Source organism: Diospyros lotus, chromosome 10 (genome assembly GCF_014633365.1).
Source record: "Diospyros lotus cultivar Yz01 chromosome 10, ASM1463336v1, whole genome shotgun sequence".
Taxonomy (NCBI): Eukaryota; Viridiplantae; Streptophyta; class Magnoliopsida; order Ericales; family Ebenaceae; genus Diospyros; species Diospyros lotus.
Genome location: NC_068347.1, coordinates 7610473 through 7632786, shown reverse-complemented (window position 1 = coordinate 7632786; position 22314 = coordinate 7610473). Strand labels below are relative to the sequence as shown.

Sequence of the window (22314 nt, the reverse complement as noted above, 5' to 3'; positions counted from 1 at the left end):
CTACGATTAAGCTTAGTACCTTGAAGTCGAAACAACTCCTCCCAAAAACAGCTCATAAACACCTTGTCTCTATCCGAAACAATAGTCTGAGGCATACCATGCAGCCGCACTACCTCTTTTACAAAAATACCAGCTACTGCTCCTGCTCCTGCTGTAAATGGGTGTTTGAGACCAATGAAGTGGTCATATTTGCTGAGTCTATCTACAACCACAAGTATAGAATTCATATGGCCCGATCTCGGTAACCCCTCAATAAAATCCATGGCTATATCATCCCAAATCTATCCAGGAACTGGAAGAGGCTGTAAAAGACCCCCTGGCGTTAAAGACGCATACTTATTTTGCTGGCAAACGTCACACTTTCCCACATATTGGCGTATGTCCCGCTTCATACCAGCCCAATAAACACTCGTTGCAATTCGTTTATATGTCTTCAGGAACCCGGAATGACCCCCAACACTACCATCATGACCCTCATGGAGCACCAATGGAATTAGGGAAGAACCCTTAGGCAGGAACAGCCGCCCTTTATAAAGGAGCTGGTCACCCACAAGCTGAAAATTTGAGCTGTAAGCCGGATCCTCCCGTAACTTCCTTATGATGCCCTGTAAATAAACATCTTTCGCCACCTCTTGTACCAGCTGATTGAGTTGCACCACCTTTGGAACCGTTAGTGCGAATAGAGCTGCTGGGTGATTGATTCTCGAAAGGCGATAGCAGCCTTGTTTTCCAACTCCGGCCGGTAGTGTATCTCAAAATGAAAGCCCATCAGTTTTAGCATCCACTTTTGATATTCCGAGTTCACCATTCACTGCTCAAACAAAAACTTCAAGCTTTTTTTATTTGTCCTTACTATGAACTTCCTTCCCCAAAGATAATGTCTCCATTTCAGGACTGCAAACACCATGGCCATCAACTCCCTTTCGTAAACCAATTTTTTCCTCTTCGATGGTTTAAGGGCATGGTTGTAGTACGCAATCGGCCTAAGATTCTGCATCAACACCACCCCTAACCCTTGCCTTGAAGCATCGGACTCAATTATAAAGGGCTGATCGAAGTCCGGTAGTGCTAGAACTGACAGCGACACCATTACTGTTTTGAGCTGCTGGAATGCTCGTTTAGCCTCTCCATCCCAACAGAAATTGTTCTTCTTTAGTTTCTCGGTGAGGGGCCATGCCAACTTGCCATAATCCTTTACGAACCTTCTATAGTACCCCGTAAGACCAAGAAATCCCCTCAATTCCTTCAAGGTAGTAGGCGCAGGCTAGTCCAACATGGCTTGTACCTTGCAGCGATCAGCCGACACGCCTTGCTGGGAGATGAGATGGCCCAGATATTCAATCTCCAATTGCCCAAAGGAACATTTCTTCTTGTTGGCAAACAACTGATTTGCAGCCAGCACCTTCACCACATAACGCAAGTGCTGCCAATGTTGGTCAAAATTTTGGCTATAAATTAAAATATCATCAAAAAATACCAGCACAAACCAACGCAAATACTCCCTGAATACATCATTCATTAAAGATTGGAAGGTGGCAGGGGCATTCGTCAATCCGAAAGGAATGACGAGGAATTCATAGTGACCCTCATGTGTTCAAAATGCGGTCTTTGGTTCGTCTCCAGCCTTACTCGAATCTAGTGGTAACCAGATTTGAGATCCAATTTCGAAAAAATCTTCGCGCCATGTAGTTCATCCAGCAACTCATCGATGACTAGAATAGGAAACTTGTCAGGAACTGTTACCTTGTTGAGAGCCCGATAATCTACACAAAACCTCCATCCCCCATCCTTCTTTTTAACGAGCAACACCAGGCTGGAAAATGGGCTGACACTTGGTTTAATAATACCAACTGCCAACATCTCACGTACCATCTTTTCGATCTCATTTTTTTGAAGATACGGGTAGCGGTAAGGCTGAACACTAACCGGGGAAATGTCAAGTAGGAGATTGATGGCATGGTCTTTATTTCTGGTGGGTGGCCATCCCTTCGGGCTGGAAAAAACTCCTTCAAACTCAGCCAATAATTCCTCCAAACTTCGGGGCAGTCCTACTTGCAGTTCATTGTACTCGGCAGCCACCTCTCCAATTTCTAGCAGCACTCCCTCCCCATTCTCTTTAAACGCTTTCATTATAGCTTTTAGGGAGACTAATGTCTTACTTAAGCTAGAATCACCCTGCAATGTCACTGCCATTCCCCCCACTGGAAACTTCATGGTCAGATTCCTCCAATCCACACTCATCTTCCCCACCGAAGCTAGCCACTTCATGCCAAGAATGACATCATAACTTCCTAACTCAAGGGGAAGAAAATCTTCCACTATCTGCAGGTTATCAAGTGTTAGTTTCACCCCTTGCAAACTCCTGCTCCTTGTACAGCCATCCCAGTTCCCATTATCACCCCATACCCAGCCGTTTCTGTCCTCGGCAAACTCAAGCGTTGCACCAATTCGGATGCGATGAAATTGTGAGTTGCCCCGCCATCCACCAGAACTACCACCGGCTACCCTTCTATGAGTCCCCTTAGCTTCATCGTTTGAGGTGTAGTTAATCCCACCACCGAATTCATGGATAATTCAATCACCTCTCCCCCATATCCCAACCCTTCATCGCCCCCCTGCACTGCTTCTTCTTCTGCCACAGCCTCGCCCATTTCTTCGTCATAGATCATCAACACTTGGAGCTCCTTGTTCTTGCACCTATGGCCAATCGAGCATTTCTCATCACAACAGAAGCAAAGGCCCTTCTCCAACCTTGCCTTCCACTCAGCCTTACTAAGCTTCTTGAAAGGTAAGTTGCCACCATTTCCAACGGGGTGAAACCTAGGGCTTGGCTGATTTACGGACTTTTGGGAGGAACCCAAACTCTTCGCTGGAACCGGTGACATCCGACTCGCGATCGCAGTTGTTGTGGAATAACCGCTCCTGGTTGGTTCGGTTGCCCGATGGCAATTCTGAAGAGCTACGTTCTTGTCCTCAATGTTTTGGCCCACCATCATAATTCGATCGAGCCCCCGTGGTTGTAACACCCTGATCTCAGCTCTTATCTCTGGGTTGAGGCCATTGGGGAATTGGCCCTCCAAAAACGCCTCCGGAACATCAGGCACTGTCGCGGCCATGGTCTCAAACTTTAAGCGATACTCCTTCACCGATCCCTCCTACCGAAGAGCCAAGAAACGCTCCTCTAGTGACCCCTCCTGGGTGGGGCGAAACCGGCCCAGAATTCCTTGCTTCAAGCCTTCCCAGCTCCGAATTCCTCTTCGCCTTGTCTCCCATTGAAACCAAGACAGTGCTGCTGCTTCGAAACACAGTGCTGCGAATTCTATCTTCTCCTCATCCGTTAGTTGGTTGACAGCAAAATACCTTTCGACTCGAAAGATCCACTCATCCGGATTTTCTCCTTAAAAAATGGGCATCTCCAATCGTCTTCCACGTAAGTCCAACTGGTACCTGCCCTCGATACCCCCCTCTGAGTCGCAACCCCCCACAACCCCAGGGGTTACTTCGGAATCCATGGTGAATTCCGAAGGTCCTTCTTGCTCCTTGGACTTGTTCTTCCTCTTCCACTCCAGCTCATCCCACTTCGTTCACATGAAGGCGAACTGTTCTAGCATCACCGCTACATTGGGCTCCACCGCCTGGACATTCCCTCTAATGTCTTCAACTCCCCTTTGTACGCCTTCCATCTTCGACTCCAACTCACCAACTTTCTCCGTCAAGTTCACCATCAGGGTCGGAATAGCTCTGATACCAAATTGATAGGAACCTCAATAGAGTTCCAATAACAATCCAATATCAATAGTTCCCAAATCCTTTCAACAGAAAACAAGAATGAAACAGGGCATTCGAGAGGCCCTAACTCTCCCAATTCTCTATCAAAATTTAGCTACCACACTCTCCCTCTTCCCCTCCTACTTATACCTCTCCCCACCACCACTCTAATTGAATTCCCCATTCACATGATGATTATTCTCTCAGCCATGTGGATTACATTTCTACCCCTCCCATACGCACATGCTGGTTGTTACACCTGCATGTGCGGACCCCCCCCCCCCCCCCTTACACCCATCTTCATGCCTTCGGCTGCTTGCTGCGTCTTTGATAGGTTCGGTGCACCGGCGACCTATCAATCTGATTCGGGTTCATGGATTTGTGGAGTGGATTCAAGCGCATGATTGGGCAGTAGGTCAGAAGTAGGTTCAATTGCAAGTTTGGTAGTTTCAGATGCAGGTTTGAGCAGAAGGTTAGGAGGGTTAGGAGTTGATGGTAAGTTAGGAAGGGCCAACCCATCCTTATCTTCCATACTTGAGGTCTCTCTTTGAAGATAAGAGTGAGTAAAATAGGGTTCAGCCTCAACAAGGGTAACATTAGCAGAAACCAAAAATTTTTAGTTGCAGGATGATAATATTTGTACCCTTTTTTGTGCAGAAGAATAACCCACAAAGATACCCTTAAGAGCTCTAGGATCCAATTTCCCCTTATTAGGGCTGTGAACATAAACAAATGAAACACACCTAAATACTTTAGGGTTAAGATGATTTGTGGTAGGAAGATTAGGATAGAATTGGGGTAAAACTGCCATGGGAGTTTGAAAAATGTAACACTTTAGAGGGTAACCAGTTGATGACATGAGTGGCTATGAGGGTCGTTTCCCCCCAAAATTGTTTAGACACATTTTTGTGAAACAACAATGCCCTAGTAGTATCCAGGATATGCTTGTTCTTTCGTTTTGGAACACCATTCTGCTAGGGGGTGGAAACACATGAGGACTCATGCATAGGTCACCGTTTTTAAGGAAATAGGTCCTTGCATTATCTGAGCTAAATCGTTTAACTTATGCCCCAAATAGATTTTGGATCATAGAAAAGATATTGGGTAGAATGTCACTCACATCAAATTTAGATTTAAGAAGAAAGACCCGAGTAAACCTTGTGCAATCATCAATAAACAAAACAAACCAACGTGCCCTAGAAACATTTGGAATGGTTGATGGACCCTAGATATCACTATGAATTAATTCAAAAGGAAGATGACATCGGTTATTATTAGCAGAAAAAATAACACGTCTGTGTTTGGCAAATTCACAGACATTACAATAAAATTGTCTAATATCTAAGTCTTTAAACAAATAAGGAAATAGAATTTTAAGAGTGAAAAAAGTAGGGTATCCTAGCCTGTAATGATGCATCCAAATGGTGTCCTTGGAGGGTATATGTGGTTTTGAAAGGCTTGTTAAGGGCTGGTTCCACCTACCAATTGGTAATTTTTCAGATTTCTCAAGATAATATAAGCCATCCCATTCCTTAGCACGTCCAATCATCAATCCCGAGTCCTGATCCTAAAACAAATAGCAAGAAGGGAGAAAAATCACTTTGCAATTGCCATCATAGGATAGTTTGGATACGAAGAGAAGGTTGGTGGATGGTTTGGCACATAAAGGACATTTGAGTGTAAGAGTAGGATTGATTTGAATCTCTCCTATTCCAGCTACAGTAATCAAAGAACCATCAGCTGTAGCAATTTTTTGATTGCTTGAACAAGGTGAGTATGAGTGAAAAAATCGGGAGGAAGGAGTCATATGGTCAGTGGTTTCAGAGTCAATAATCCATAAGTCTTTAAAGGATGTATACGAGGCATTTAAAGCATGAGAAATTGAAGGTTTACCTGAGTGTAGCAACGAGCAGTTACCTGAAGATGATGGTTTGTCAAGAGTACTTCAGAAGTACCACAACCTTTCAATCTCTTCCTTGTTGAATTCCTTTGGTTCATGGGGTTGTTCTTCCCTTTGTGGGGTTGCCATATGGGCTTGCCCCTGGCTCCGATGCTGTTATCCACTTTTATTTCCACATTCCTTGTTTGGTGGCTTTCCATTTAGCTTCCAGCACATCTCCTTAGTATACCTTGGTTTCTTGTAGAAAGTACACCACATATTCTTGTGGTTGTCACTACCCATGGATTTGGGAACTGTTTTTCCATTCTCTCCAATCAGTTGCTCCTTCTTAAATCCAAGACTTCCTCCATTTTCCACCATTGCTGAGGCCTCAACTATTTTCGAGTCCAACATGACACCCCGCCTGCTTTCCTCGGCTAGAATAATCGAAATTACTTCATTAAATGAAGGTAAGTCATCTTTGCTTAGGATTTGAACCCTCACCTGATCATACTCCACATTGAGACCTGTAAGGAAGTCGCAAGTGCGATCCTTTTCTATGAAAGCTTTCAAGTTGGCTACATCATCACTGTTCTTCATCTCAATGACCCGGTAGTGATCCATCTCTTGTCATAGTCCTTTTAAGAGATTGACATACTCGGTGACAGTTTTATTCCCTTGCTTCGCTGAAGCTATTTTGGTCTTCAATTCATAGATTTGGGTTGCATCTTTAACCTTCGAGTAGGTCTGTTGGTTAGACTCCCAAACCTCCTTGGCTGTTGATAAAAACATGCAGGTGTCACTGATTTTGGGTGCCATGGAACTCCAAAGCCATGCAATTAACATGGAATCTCCTTCATTCCATGTTGTCTAGGCTGGATCTTCCTTCTTTGGTCTAGTCCCTATGATATGACTAATCTTCCTCTTCCCTTTCAAAATGATTCGAATCAATTGGGATCATTTGAGATAATTCTTCCCATCCAACCAATAGGAAACATTGATTTGTTGCAATACTCCCGACGGTTGAAGCAACGAGGGTGCTAGTTTTTCTCTAGTGTCATGGGAACTAACTTTGCCAGTGGTGGCCAATATCTCCAATTAATGGAAAGGCTGAGAGAAGAGTGGTGAATAAGTTACTATCGCAACAATGAAGGCTGCTAGTGATGGTTGTGGTAGCAGGTAAGGCTAGGTAGCAATGAAGGCTGCTGGTGGTAGGCTGTCAGTAGCACCAAGAGGGCAGTCTGTGATGAAGGCTCAAAAAGAGAGTCCTAGGGCTTCTTAGGCTTTGATACCATGTGGAAAAATATGGCAGTATCTTTCATTGAACTGGTAGACATATATATATACATAGGATGCTTCCCTAAATATGGAAACAAATCTCCTAATTAAGTAATATTCTATTTACAGTAACATAGATATAATCACATCCTAATTATAGCTTTAAATCTATAGAATATTGACTAATCACAAATAATCAAAACCTTGATTTCTTTGCCTTGATTAAGGACAAGTATAATTGCATAAGACTGTAGGTAGACTAAAAAGATTTCCACTTTCTTTGGTGGCTTTGGGGTTGCAATGTGGGTAGTTTGTTGATCTTGCTCTAGCCAATTTCAGCTTTAGAAAAGGTTGAAATTTCCTTTCTGTGAAGTGGAAGTGTCACTACTAGACAGTAGTAGCAGTCTGTGGGTAGTGGAAGTGTTGAAGGAGATAAAGATGAAAAGCATAAGTTCAAGTTGTTGTTACTATGGATGAAAATCAAGAGATAATGCTATTAAACAAGAAGTGATAAGGAGTGTTTCAAACTAAAGAGATAAAAGGATAAAGAGATAAATGGTTCCAAAAAAATACGAGAAGAATGGTCACTCAAGTTTAAATACTGCCCTAGTTATCTATAGCATTTAAATATTGTTTGAATTTGTTTTCTTGTATTTTTATCCCTGTATTTTAGGAGCTACCGTAGGCAAGCTCATATATATATATATCCATCTCAAGCTCAATACAACTAGAGAAAACAGTTTGGATTGTTAGTCTCCAACATCTCAAGCTCAATACAACTAGAGAAAACAGTTTGAATTGTTAGTCTCCAAAATACCCGAGTTAATTCTCCTATTTAGATTGTTTGAAGTTGTTCATGGTATCAAAGCCACCAGTCTTGTGGCTGAATATCTTATCCTTTCACCCAACAAGTTATAGAGATCTAAGTCGTACATAATGGCTGGAAACCAATCGGCTAGTGAAACAGCCACCACTATCCCTGCACCAACTAGGGCCACACAAGTTCTTGTTGTTCCAATATCTCTTGACAACCACACACTTCAAATTACTCAGCATAAACTGAATGGAACCAACTTTAAAGAATGGTCTCAATCAGTTTTGCTGGTTATTAAGGACAAAGGGAAAGTTGGATATCTTACTGTAGCCACCCCTATGCCTGACACTGAATCAGCAACCTATGGTGTTTGGGATGCTGAGAATTCCATTATCATGGCTTGGTTAATCAACTCTATGGAGCCAAAGATTGGGAGGACCTATCTTTTCTACAAAATAGCTAAGGAGATCTGGGAGGCAATGCAGGAACTCTACTCGGATATGGAAAATACTGCCCAATGCTTTGAAATCCAGTATGCAATCCAGACAACTAGACAAGGTAATCACTGAGTCACTGAATACTATAATATTTTGACTGAGTTATGGTAGGAGATGGATCTATTTTATGAGATTAGTTGGGGATGCTCCGAGGATGGAGTAAAGTACAACAAGATGTTGGAAAAAAAACGAGTGTTTGACTTCCTCCATGGACTCAACATTGAATTAGATGAAGTTCGAGGTAGGTTGCTAGGAGCTAAACCTCTTCCATCCATACAAGAGGCCTTTGCGAAACTGAGAGGAGAGGAAAGTCAAAAGAAAGTAATGTTGAATCCATCATTGGTTGCTAACAATGATGGCAGCCCTCAAATCTTTCTACTTCAAAAACGAAACCTACAACCTCACCACGTGGCGAATTCCAACGAGACAAACAATGGTGTGATCACTGTAATTAACCCTATCATACAAGGGAAACTTGCTGGAAAATCTATGATAAACCAGCAAATTGAAAACCTAAAACTCGGAGGAGAGCAACTTAATTCGCCTATGTGGCAGATTCTCTAGTGGGAAGGCAAGGCCAACCAACTCAACTTTGACTATAGATCAACTTGAATTTCTGCAGCAGGTACTAAATCAGACGAAATTATCAAAATCATCTGATTCTACAGAACTTCCCAAACCAACAGCATCCCTTGCCAAACAAGGTACATCATACCAGTCTCTACTCTCCCAAAAACTTACTACAGATGTTTGGACTGTAGATACATGTGCCTCAAACCATATGACAGGTTCGCTTAATACTTTATCAACCTATAAGAAATGTGATAAAGGTGTAACTGTCTCAATGGCTGATGGGACAGTCTCTTTGGCTGAAAGGTAAGGATCAGTCTATTTGGCAGGCTTACACTTAAATTATGTATTATATGTGCCCAACTTGAAATGCAACTTATTATCCGTGAGTAAGCTAACCAAAGACATGAGTTGTATGATGACTTTCTTTCCATCTCACTGTGAATTTCAGGACGCATCTTCAGGGAAGATGATTGGTAGTGCTAAGGAAAAGGAAGCTCTTAACTACATTTCAGGAATTTGTAATTCCTCTAGATCTAGGCTACATAATAAATCCTCTTTTTTTGTTGTCTCAGATTCTGATATAATGCTATGGCACAAACCCTCATCCTAGTTTTAGATATCTTAAAGTATTGTACGCTCATCTTTTTATCAATAAAGAAAATCTTTCTTTTCATTGTGAGCAATGTATACTTGCTAAACAAACAAGAGTATCTCATCCTATTCATTCTTACAAACCTTCCAAACCTTTTTACTTAGTTCATAGTGACATATGGGAACCAACAAGAATCCCTAACCTAACCAATACCCATTGGTTTATCACTTTCATAGATAATCATACTACGAAAATAAAAAATAAGGCAAAACGAACAAGGAGGTTGAGAGAAAATAGAATGCAAAATGTATATCTGATCTCAAGAAATAAAACCACCGCACGCTACAAATAAACAGTTGAGCTATTTATATACATAGCTCAATACACACGAAAAACAAACGATATTAACAGAATAAAGACACCACCACACAGCTATATAACTACCAATAGAAACCAACTTAAGCTGCCTCAAGTATTTAACTCTTCCACACTACCCTTCAATTTAGGCTCCGATTCCTTTAACATTCTGGCACTTGTCTTTACTTTTAAGCGACCTAGTGTCTCTGTGAGGCCCAACTTCTTGCATAACAGTTCAAAACGATCTCTTGACAACCCCTTAGTAAACACATCAGCAACTTTCTCAGCAGTAGGAACATACTTGATTTCCACCTCACCATTTTCTACTTTTTCATGCCCAAAATGAACATCAAGGCCAATATGTTTCGTACGAGAATGATACACAGGATTTTCAGCCATGCTTTTGGCTGCTAGATTATCGCACCACACAATAGGAGTATTTACACATGGATAACCCAACTCCATCAGTAACTGCTTAAGCCACAAAAGTTCAGTCACTCCCAATGCAACTGCACAGTACTCCGTCTCCCAAACAGGCCTAGCCACAACTGATTGTTTCTTAGATCCCCACACAATCAAGTTTGGACCAATGTAGACACAATAACCACTGGAGGATCTACGAGTAACCCGATAAGCAGCGTGGTCAGCATCAGTGTAGACCACTAAAGAGAGATCTTTTGGTGAGGAAGTAACCACTAACCCCAAACCAATCGTGCCCTTAATAAACCTCAACAACCTCTTACATGCCAACCAGTGTTGCATTTTAGGAGTTGCCATAAACTGGCTCAACTTATTTACAGTATAAACTATATCAGGGCGAGTGTAGGTGAGATATTGAAGTGAGCCAATCAGAGTGCGATACAAACTAGGCTGAGAAAACAGTTCTCCATCATCAGTCAAATAAGTTCCAACAGCCATAGAAGAACTACAAGGCTTACAATCCTGCATTGACGCTTTACACAACAGATCACGCACATACTTGGATTGATTAAGATAAAGACCAGACTGATCTCTATAGGCTTCAAAGCCCAAAAAATAATTCACTGCTCCTAGAGTCTTTAGGGCAAAGGCACAACCAAGATCTGCTATACACCCATGCAAAGCAACTGAATTGGAGCCAGTAATCAGGGTGTCATCAACATAAACCAATATAAACAACACATGATCAGCAGCCTGTTTAATGAACAACGAGGCATCAGATACGGATCAAACAAAGCCCTAACACTAAAGTGTTGTCTTCAGCTTAGTGTACCAAGCTCGAGGAGCCTTCTTTAGACCATAAAGCGATTTCCTCAGCTGATAGACATGCTGAGGAAATTAAGAACTCACAAACCCCTCAGGCTGGACCATATACATTGTCTCACTCAAATCACCATTGAGAAATGCATTATTCACGTCTACTTGTATTTCCCAACCAAACTGAACAGCCAATGAGAACAAAATGCGAATAATGGGAGCCTTAACCATAGGGCTGAATGTGTCAGCATAATTAACTCCTAGATTTTGAAGAAATCCCTTTGCCACCACTAACCGAGCCTTATACTTAAGTATGGACCCATCAGAATTATACTTAATATGGAAAATCCACTTATTTCCAATCAGATTCATGTCACTGGAAAAAGGCACCAACACCCAAGTATGATTTCTCTCCAAGGCTCGATACTCATCCACCATAGCTTTAACCCATTGTGAATCTAAAAGAGTTTCACTTACTGAACTAGGTTCAAGAGAACTCACTAAGGCATGTGGAGGAGACAAAGCAAGAGACTTGGCTCAAAGTCTGGTGAGCATAGGGTGAACAGAGGGTGCTAGAATAGCTTTAACAGGTGGCTTAGGCTTAGAGGCAATAGGCGTAGCTATAGGCACAGGCATGCCAGATGTAAGAGAAGTGTCTAACAAAGATGTGCCAGAAGATGGCACAAAAGGAGGGGTTGGTAGTGCAGAGGACACGGACTGAGCTGCTCTAGGACAGAACAAGGAAGATGAAGAAGAGACAGTAGGATGAAGAAAAGTAGTGGAACGACCTTGTGAAATTTGAGAATGAAGAAGAGGAAGTGGAAAACAACTGAGGAAACAGAAATTCAAAAGGATTAAACTCAACATGATGAGAGACAAAAACTCTACCTGAAGGATGGAGACACCGATACCCAGTTTGGTTTTGACTATAGCCAAGAAAAACACATTTCGCAGAATGGAAATCCAATTTACGTTTGTTATATGGCCGTAAAAGAAAAAAACAGGTGCAACCAAATGGTTGCAACATGTTGTAGTTAGGTGTGCGATTATATAATCTTTCAAAAGGAATTTGAAACTATATGGATGAAGAGGGAAGCAAATTTATGAGATACACAGCTATTTGAAAAGACTCAACCCAGAACTTTAATGGTAGACAAGCATGAGACAACATGGTAAGGCCCATTTCGGCAATATGTCGATGCTTCCTTTCCACCACACCATTCTGTTGATGAGTGTGAGGACAAGTAAATCTAGATTGAATTCCATGAGACTGAAGATAAGGAACAAAATTGAAGATAAGGAACAAAAGACTTAAACTCCCCCCCATTATCGGTTTGCAACACAGAAAGCTTGGTTTTATACTAAATTTCCGCAAGTTTATGAAATATCATGAATGCTGACAAAGCATCAAATTTGAGTCTAAGAGGATAGAACCATGTATATCGAGTATAGGCATCCACAAATATAACATAATATCGAAAACCCTCTGTGGACAATACAGGGGCAGGACCCCAAAGATCTGAATAAACTAATTCAAGGGGGGGCATTAACTGTGATATCATGCCTAGAAAACGGAAGCTAACTTAGTTTTTCAACTTTACAAGCATCACAAAAAGACAAATCAGTAATGGAACATGGTAATCCAATTTTATTCAGCACCAAACGTAACACATGTAGAGAGGGATGGCCTAAGCAATCATGCCACTGTTTACATACAACTGTTATGGGTTTAATCTGAGCCACAGTTACAGATTTAGACATCTCATGACCAAATGAGCACTGTCTATCACATTGTTAACTAGTACATTTATTATCACTCGTACAAGAAGAAAGGTAAGACACTGAAGGAACTAAAACGCATGCTAGAGGATGGGCAGACTTGCTGTTAACAGCAGACTTAAAGCTGGTTTTAGCCGATATAGTCCATCCTTAAGGTGTCCCTGGAGCAGCACTCATCCAGTAGTTTTGTCCTTTATAAAACAAACATTAGAGTGAAATTCAGCTATCACATTATGTTCACAAGTAAGCTGAGACACACTAAGTAGATTTTTCTTCATACTTGGAACATGAAGAATGTTTGGAACACACAAAACAGAGGTTGAGTGAGGAAAAGTTTGCAAAGAACCTGTGCCGACATGTGTTATACATAATTGCTTACCATTGCCCCACCATAATATAGAGTGTGGACTGACAGATTGTTCAGATTAGAGGTAATATGATTCATGGCACCGAAATCCACGAACCAAGACTAGTCTAGAACAGCAGATGGAGAAGTAAATTGGTCAGAAGGATGCAAAATAGGTTTAAAAGGAGGGTTACCATAGTGAGAACCCTAGATTGAATCATAATCAGGCATGAAAGCTCCGTTAGAGTCACTAAAGGAAGCCACATAAGCACAAGCATCCAATTGAGGACTATAACCACGAGCATCCACTTGCGGAACACTCCCATTACCTCCTTGTGATCTGTCATTATTATAACCAGTCACTCTTTGAAAATTCTTATCAAATCGGTAGTAGCATCGATCTGCAAAGTGACCTGCCTTGACACACAATTGACAGTAGATACGTCTGTTAGAGTTTCTACCACGACTTCTACTGCCTCTAAAACTAGTACCACCTCCTCGATTAACAAATCCTCCTCTACTATTGTTAAATCCTCCATTGCTATGAGCAGTATAGTATGACGCCACATTCGCACTCAAAGGTGCAGAAACATCAAAATTAAGTGTTGTTAACGGTGAATTCTTAGCAGATAACCGTTGTTCGTGCATGAGTAGTAGATATTGGATAGGTTATGAGACTCACAACAGTCTCATAATCTTGATCTAAACCATTTAAAATGGCCAGCAGTAATTCATTATCATTTACAGGTTCTTCTATGGCTGCAAGTGCGTGGCCTATGGTTTTGATCTTTAAAACATAGTCATTAATAGACATACTATCCTTCTTAACAGATCATAATTGTTGTTTAAGTTGGAAAGATTTTGCCAGTGTCTGCCTAGCATATAAATTCTCCAACAAAATCCATACCTCAGCCGATGATTCTAAATGTATCACCTGAGCAAGCACCTCTTCACTGATTGTGGAAAACAACCAGCCGAGCAAAAGTTGATCAGAACGGAGCTAATTCATGTACTCCGGATTCACTACTATCTCGCCGTCAAGAGCAGTCACATTCTTCAGAGGAGTTGCCTTGTTAAAAAACAAAACAAGATCGAAAGCGCGAACAGTGGCGAGAATTTGCGCCTTCCAGAAAATGTAATTTCTCGCATCCAATTTCAAAGGAATGTAACTAAAGGCCTTCGCAACTGCAGAAAAATCAGATTGCGAGGAAACTGACATACTCGAATTAGATTGACAAGGAGGAGGAGAAGAAGAGGCGGAGTCAACAATTCGATCGGAAGCCATTAGAATGGCTCTGATACCATTTGAAAATCAAAAATAAGGCAAAACGAACAAGAAGGTTGAGAGAAAACATAATGCAAAATGTATATCTAATCTCAAGAAATAAAACCACCGCACGCTACAAATAAATAGTTGAGCTATTTATATACATAGCTTAATACACACAGAAAACAAACAATAGAATAAAGACACCACCACACAGCTATATAACTACCAACAGAAACCAACTTAAGCTGCCTCAAGTATTTAACACTTCCACACATACAAGGGTTTGTTGGGTTTTCTTAGTGAAAGAAAAATTTGAAGCCAGTGTTGTCTTCAAAAGATTCCATCAGATGGTATGCAATGTCTTTCAATCCTCAATCTATGTCCTTCGTTCAAATAATGGCCTAGAGTACTTCTCAAATGATTTAACCATTATTTAGTTGAACAAAGGATAATTCATCAAAGTTCTTGCCCTGACAATCCTCGACAGAATGGGGTGGCAGAAAGGAAAAATCGCCACCTTATTGAGACTGCTCACTCTATGGTGTTTACCAACTCAGTTCCTACTTCCTACTAGGGGGGAGGCAATTCTTATAGCTGCTTATCTTATTAATAGACTTCCTTCCAGAGCCCTTGCTTTTATGACTCCCTTGAGTACTTTTCTTGAGTTTTATCCTCATCATACTAAGATACTTAATTCTCTTCCCCCAAAAAATTTTGGGTGTATTGTGTTAGTGCATGATCATTCTCCTTCTCATTCCAAATTGGCTCCTAAAGGTCTAAAATGTGTGTTTGTTGGCTATTCTCCTACACAAAAAAGATACAAGTGTTATTATCCTTACACCTGAAAATTCCTTGTTTCTTGTGATGTCTCCTTTCTCAAGAATCAATACTTTTAACATAACATCTCTTTGCAGGAGGGGATATCTAGTGCAAAGCAAGATTGGGATGCTACTTTTTTTCCTGCTTTGCCAACTGACATCCCTGAGGCAGTCACTACTCCTACCCAGATCTATGTAATCGATCAAGAGGGAGAACAAGCACATGCTCCTAAAAAACCAACCTTGGTTTATTCTAGAAGACCTCATGATCCTCAACAAGGTCCATTGTCACCTCTAGAGACAAGTCCAGTGACTGGAGATGGGGAAAAGGTGGTATCTGGAGAGTTTGATGATCTAGACATACCAATAGCTTTTTGAAAATGAGTGAGGTCATGTGCCAAATATCCCATGTCTAACCACTTAATATATTCTAGATTATCTCCACAATTTAGGGCATTTACTACTAGTGTTGATGAGATCAAGATTCCTAAAGATATATACAGTCTCTACAAGACTCACAATGGAGGGCTGTTATTGAAGAAATGCAAGCACTAGAAAAGAATGGTACATGGGATATTGTGGCTTTACCTGAGAACAAAAAGGTGGTTGGTAGCAAGTGGGTGTTTATAGTCAAATACAAGTTAGATGGAAATCGTGATAGATACAAGGCCAGGTTAGTAGCTCAGGAATTTACACAAACTCAAGGACTAGACTATGAGGAGACATTTGCTCCAGTTGTTACGTTAAATTCTATACGTGTCTTGCTTTCATTTGCAATTAATCTAGATTGGGGATTACACCAACTTGATATTAAGAATGCCTTTTTGAATGGTGAACTAGAAGAGAAAATCTATATGAGAATTCCTCCTGATTTTGAGACAGAAGATAAGAAAGGGAAGGTTTGCAAGCTAAAGAAATCCTTATATGGCCTTAAATAGTCCCCTAGTGCTTGGTTCAAAAGGTTTAGTGTCACTTTTGACCAGTTTGGGTACAAACAAGGGCAATCTAATCATACATTGTTTACAAAGCATGTATCAGATGGCAGAAAGACAATTCTAATTGTTTATGTGAATGATATTACCATCACTAGAGATAATAATCAAGAAATAGAGAAGCTCAAAAGGCAATTAAGACATGTTTTTGAAGTGAAAGACCTAAGATAGCTGAGATATTTCCTAAGGATGGAGGTGGTAAGAAGTAAAGAGGGTATTTTCATCTCTCAAAGGAAATACACAATAGATTTATTAAAGGAAACAGGCAAACTTGCCTATAAACCTACCAGTACTCCATTAAAGCCGAACTAGAAGTATAAAGAAGAAGATGGAGGAGAATATCAAGTGGACAGAGGAAGATATCAGCGTTTAGTTAGAAAGCTAATTTACCTATCCCTCACTCAATCTAACATTGCATATGCTGTGAGTGTGGTAAGCCAATTCATGCATTCACCCACCAGCAAACACCTTAATGCTGCAATGTCACATTCTTAGGTATCTTAAGGGAACACTTGGAAGAAGGTTGTTATTCAAAAAGAATGAGGGTAAAGGAATTATGGGGTATGTAGATGCAGATTGGGTTGGCTCTATTGAGGATAGCAAGTCTACATCCAGTTATTGCACAAAAGTATGGGATAATCTAATTACGTGGAGAAGCAAGAAGCAGAATGTGGTTTCTTGTAGCAGTACAGAAGCAAAGTACCGAGCCATTGCTCAAAGTGTTTGTGAGGTTATCTGGCTTGAGAAACTAATGAAGGATTTAAACATGCCAATATCTACTCCAATAAGGCTGTGCAGTGACAACAAATCAGCAATAAGCATTATGTATAATCCGACGGCGCAACATGACCGAATGAAACATGTGAGGATTGATCAACACTTTACCAAACAAGAAATTGAAGATGGAGGTATTAGTATTTCCTATATTCCCAATAAGTCTCAAGAAGCAGATCTCCTTACAAAGGCTATGTCAAGACAAGGGTTTGAATCGATTAGAGGCAAGCAAGGAGTGATAGATATCTATTCCCCAGCTTGAGGGGGAATAGTGTTGAAGGAGATAAAGATGAAAAGCATAAGTTCAAGTTGTTGTTACCATGGATGAAAATTAAGAGAATGTTGTTAAACAAGAAGTAATTAGGAGTGTTTCAAACTAAAGAGATAAGAGGATAAAGAGATAAAGTGGTTCAAGAAAAATAGGAGAAGAACGGTCACTCAAGTTCAAATACTGCCCTAGCTATCTGTAACATTTAAATATTATTTAAAATTGTTTTCTTGTATTTTTATCCTTGTATTTTAGAAGCGACCATAGGCAAGCTTGTGTATATATATCCATCTCAAGCTCAATACAACTTGAGAAAACAGTTTGAATTGTTAGTTTCCAAAATACCCAAGTTAATTTTCCTATTCAGGTTGTTTGAAGTTGTTCAGGAAGTGTCACTACTAAGGATCACCTCCCTATTCTTACATGGATCATCTGATGGTTTACCATAGTTCATTGTTGGGCTTATGCACTTGCTTGTCCTCCAAAAGCTCTGGTAACCCATCTACCACTAGCCTTTAGCAAGAGGGCTTGTTGTGGAAAAGCCATGACTTAGGCTGCAGATGAAGGAACTTTTGCAGAAAATGATTACCTCAGCCTGCTTTTTGGCATGTTGTAGACTCACTCACAGAAATACATGTTTATATTTACTGGGATATTGAAATAATTTTCAAGCTGGAGAGCCTTATTTATAACATCCAATCATGAAAAAATGGTATACTTGTTCACTTGTCTGTTCTTAAAGTTACCTAGCAAGTGTACTATTTATCTATCTTCTCTCTCATACTTGTCTATGTGGACTCTTTTTAATGGTGGTGATTTCAAAACATTACTGTTGTACCCTGCCTCCTCCAAGAGGGCAAATCTTTCCGAGAGAATACGTCCAGCGAATGGAAGTTCTCTCGAAGAGGTCCTTTCAGGGAAGAAGGCTCTCTCCGAGAGATAAATCACTCACCCACCACCAGACTTCTATAAAAGGCGAGACACAACACAATTGAATGGATCCGAACAACTGGTAACCTACTCGTATTCTCTAGAATTTCTCTTTCTGAAGCCTTTGAATTTCTTTCTGTGGTTGTTTCTCTTTTCGATCTGCTGACTTGCTCGTCGGAGGGTCTTCGTGGGAGATTCTTCCCGCAAGCCTTCTAACCTTTATCTTAGGTAGCAAAACTTCTGGAAGAAGCGTCCCAGCCTCCTCATTCTCTCCGAGAGAGCATCTGTTCTCTCCAAGTCCCTAGAAGCACCTTCCCAAACGAGTCTCTGCTCTCTCTGGAAGCCGATTAATCCTCTTCGAGGAGTGTATCAAACCCTCTCCGAGAGCAGTAGCCAAGCTAAGCAACTCTCTCTCTGAGAGCTTCATTCTCTCCGAGAGAGCTATAGCTTCGCAAGACCGGTTGTTCTCTCCGAAAGGAGACTCTCCGTCAGATCTTCTCTCCAAGAGGCCCACTTCTCTCCGAGAGGACATTCTCTCCAAGAGAACTCCCCTGGTGGCTATTCCTTTGGTCGTTGACATCAAGTACGGCATCGGACGACGGTTTCCCCCATTTTAAACAAATTCTATTGTCGTAGTTTCCGGGCTACAACAATTACCTACAATAAAAAATAAAGTAAAAGCCCAAAAGTCTAAAACAAGTTGAATGATGAATCAATTATCAAAACACCAAAAAAGATGAAATCTTTTTGGCTTGATTCTTTCTATATCAATTGCAACTACAGAGAGGGCTTTTCAATTAAAATTGTCAAGACTCACCTCCGAAATAAAATGGATGATGATTTTTTTGCAAAGTCTAATTGTCTACATAGAAAAGGAGATAACAGAGACTTTGAATTTAGATATGATTATTGATGAGTTTTATACCATGAAAAATAGGCAAGACACAATTTTGAGTGATGCTTTTAGCTTTTTAATTTTTTGCAAAATCCTTTTTTTTAAAGTTAACTATCAACAACTAAAAGTTCTTTCTTCTTACTATGTCTTTTATTTTCTTAATTTTTCTGGCGCCCCCATGATGGAATTTCTAGCTCCGCCTGTGTGTAATCCTTAGGGTACTGTGGTAACATAGTTAAGTTATACTAAGTTATACTATTCCTTGTGATATTTAAGTCATAAGCAATGAGCCTGCTTTTAGTAAGTACACATGTAGTCAGAATCTCTTGCTTCAAAAATAAATAAATAAATTACCTGCATGTGGTGAAATGAATTTCTCCATGTCAATAACCAACATATTGGGCTGAAAACATTATGAAGATTCAGATCAGAATCTCTTAATGAGGAAATGTTGCCACCCTCTAAAATGCATACAACTAAATTCTCAACTGCTAATGCTTTTGAGCAGATAAAAAGAAAGTGCAAAGAACAACTGTCCCAGTAGATTAAGAAAAACACCCAAACAATACATGATTGTCCCAGGAAGATTAAATAGAGATAACTACACAAATTTTTGCACAAATGGAGTATCAAAGTCTAGAGAAATTGACCTCAACTAGTGTCTGCTCAAACGCAAGAGCCAGAAGCTTATCCTAATGAAGGAGAAAGACAGAGAAAAAGAAGTCATGAGATAATTCTGAGAGAGAGAATATGAGAGAGGGGCCCAAGTGATTAATACACATGAAACACGAAATAAACTTACCAACCATCCAGCAATCCCTGGGAGTTCTGTGACATCAACACCCCGATTGAAAATAGGTTTCACAGTTATCTGAAAATATGGTGGCTCAACAAAGCATACCCGCAAACGACCAAGGAAAGGCCAGTGGGGAAGGAACTTTAACCCAATCAAGACCTAGAAGAGACCAAAAACATTTCCATTATTTACTAAGGCATCTTCTATATTTAAACCAGTTCTTGCACTATAAGCAATCAATGGCACAAGCAAGTTCACCCAATTCTAAAATTTTTCATGAAAACAAAGAGAGAGTTTACTTCAATAACATATCAAACCTTAGTCCCACTACGTAGGGTTAGCTACATTAATTCTAGCTCACTAATCATTTCTATCTATGGTCATCTATAAGGCCTTTATAACGCACATCATATCTAAAACTTTCCCACCCTATTTTTACTGGCCTCCCTCTACCCTTTTAGCTAAAGACTTGTTCCATTCTATCCACTCTCCTCACATGAGCCTTTATTGGTCCTCTTCTCGCATGACCAAACATTAAACAAAAAGAGTTCACCAGAAAAAAATGGAGACAATCGCTGAAAGATTAATACCAAAATTAATTATGACATTTCAGAATATACTAGGCAGTTATTGTTACTGGACTTACAGATTAGAACAGAAGAATTACAAGGACTTCTTAGTATTAATATGGGTGCCATATACACCCTCTTAATTAATGAATATGAGAAGTCATCCATGCAACGTATGTGTGCCGTTTTTTATACTAATAGAGTAACTCTCCTTCCTCTTTAGAACAGAGCTAGTCAACTCCTGCATTAACCTGACATTTTCCTTCATTAATGACAGGTCTTCTTTCACAGTAATCCACTCTTTTCTTCTGACTATAGTTGCAGAGATTTTTATTCAACAATTCAGTCCTTTTCCTTTTCAGTATTTAACTAAATTCATTCCACCACTCATCCAAGGAGAGAACTTTATAAGCTTTGTATTTGTCAAAAATCATCTGCATCCTAAAAAAACACCACTGCTTCACAAAGTCAAGTATGGAACATTTTCCAATCGTAATAGCATATGGTACAAGAATGATAAATTCTGAGTAAGAGTGACACTTTGGTTCTGAAACTAATGGGTTTCACTAGCCAGTAGCCACATGGAAGTTCCAGTCCAGCCAAAATGCATTGTTGACCGTTGACCATTGACCATCACATTCAGCCCCATGAGGCAGTACGCGAACTACAGACAACAACATGATTTGAGGCACAAGTGGGTCTGCTTGGCCAAAAAAGCTCTGCTTGAACCTATTTTTCCATTAGGCTACTAATGAGTCTCATCCGTGTGCTCCATTGGATGACACTCAACACTATATCTTAGTTCAGATTGATTTGACTTGATCCACATGAAGCGCCCTAAGACTTCAAGCTACGGCAGACAATGGGGGGATCACCAACAAGATGAGAAGCTGGGATTTAGGGTTTTGTCAAAAGACTTTCCCCTTCACCCAAGCTATGGCTGACCTCCTTAAATAATTCGATCCCAACACCTAATTATTCAATAGCTTCACAACTAAAATGGACCTCCCTGAGAGCCAAAAAAAGGTTCTGCTACTGCTTGAATAATTTTGCTGCTCACAGGCATGAGAACATACACATGTCACATACAAATTTTGCTGCTGCTTGAATAATTCAGCAGGGGTATTTGTGAAAGATATGCTCCATCTTATAATGCAACACCTAATCCATGATGCTTGGAAGTTGGAACCTCTTTCTACATAACTTTTACACAAAATTTTAAGGGTAATTGTAAAGTTTAAATTTTCCAGGAGAGGAGACACCATGGAAAGGGGATTAGTGAGCATACCTTATCCAGAAGTGAGCTTAGAAGGATGCATTTTTTCCCTGTTACCACTTTTAGTTATCAAGTGTACAAAGAAATCTGCATCTTCCTTCACTACACACTTTCATTAGAATGTTCTAATTTTCTATTAACAAATGTCAAACTTGTGAGTAGTGACTGGAAGTTACAGGTTCAAGTTGTGGACGTAGCCACTTTGCAAAGCAAAGGTAAGGTTCTGTGCAAGTGGGGAGCCTCATGTACTTGGGACACTTTTTTAAATGTAAAACAAACTTTTCCATGGAGTTGCAACAGCAGAAAAGGCACTAAGGGAATCCTCATTACTCACCAGTGGTCTTAGAGGGGTTCAGTTTTTTCCCTTTCTGTGTTTTTTCTTATCAAACTATGAAAACTATCTGTATCTTTCTTCACTAAAGCTTTCATGATAATGTTTTTCTTTATTTTTTTCCGGTTGAGAATGTTTTCTTTTCCATCTACAAAATGTAAAATGGCACCGCTCATGCTCTCTCTCTTCTTACAAAGCATTTCTCTGTCTTCAATCAACATTTCATCTTGCTTTAAGTTAATCTAATTTTTTAAGGGCTTATGGAACACAGTGACC

General features: G+C 40.3%; 1 protein-coding gene across 2 annotated transcripts in view; it reads right to left on the bottom strand.

Annotated features, from left to right (window-relative positions):
* The window catches only part of LOC127811564 (C2 domain-containing protein At1g53590-like), a 38487-nt gene that overhangs the window by 11305 nt on the left and 4868 nt on the right, over nt 1-22314 (bottom strand). For both annotated transcript variants that reach the window (XM_052351541.1, XM_052351542.1), the window contains 3 exons: nt 19869-20021; nt 19717-19758; nt 19421-19469 (listed from right to left, as the gene is read on the bottom strand). In XM_052351541.1, coding sequence (XP_052207501.1) covers nt 19421-19469; nt 19717-19758; nt 19869-20021 — 244 coding nt within the window. The remainder of the gene's footprint in view (nt 1-19420; nt 19470-19716; nt 19759-19868; nt 20022-22314) is intronic.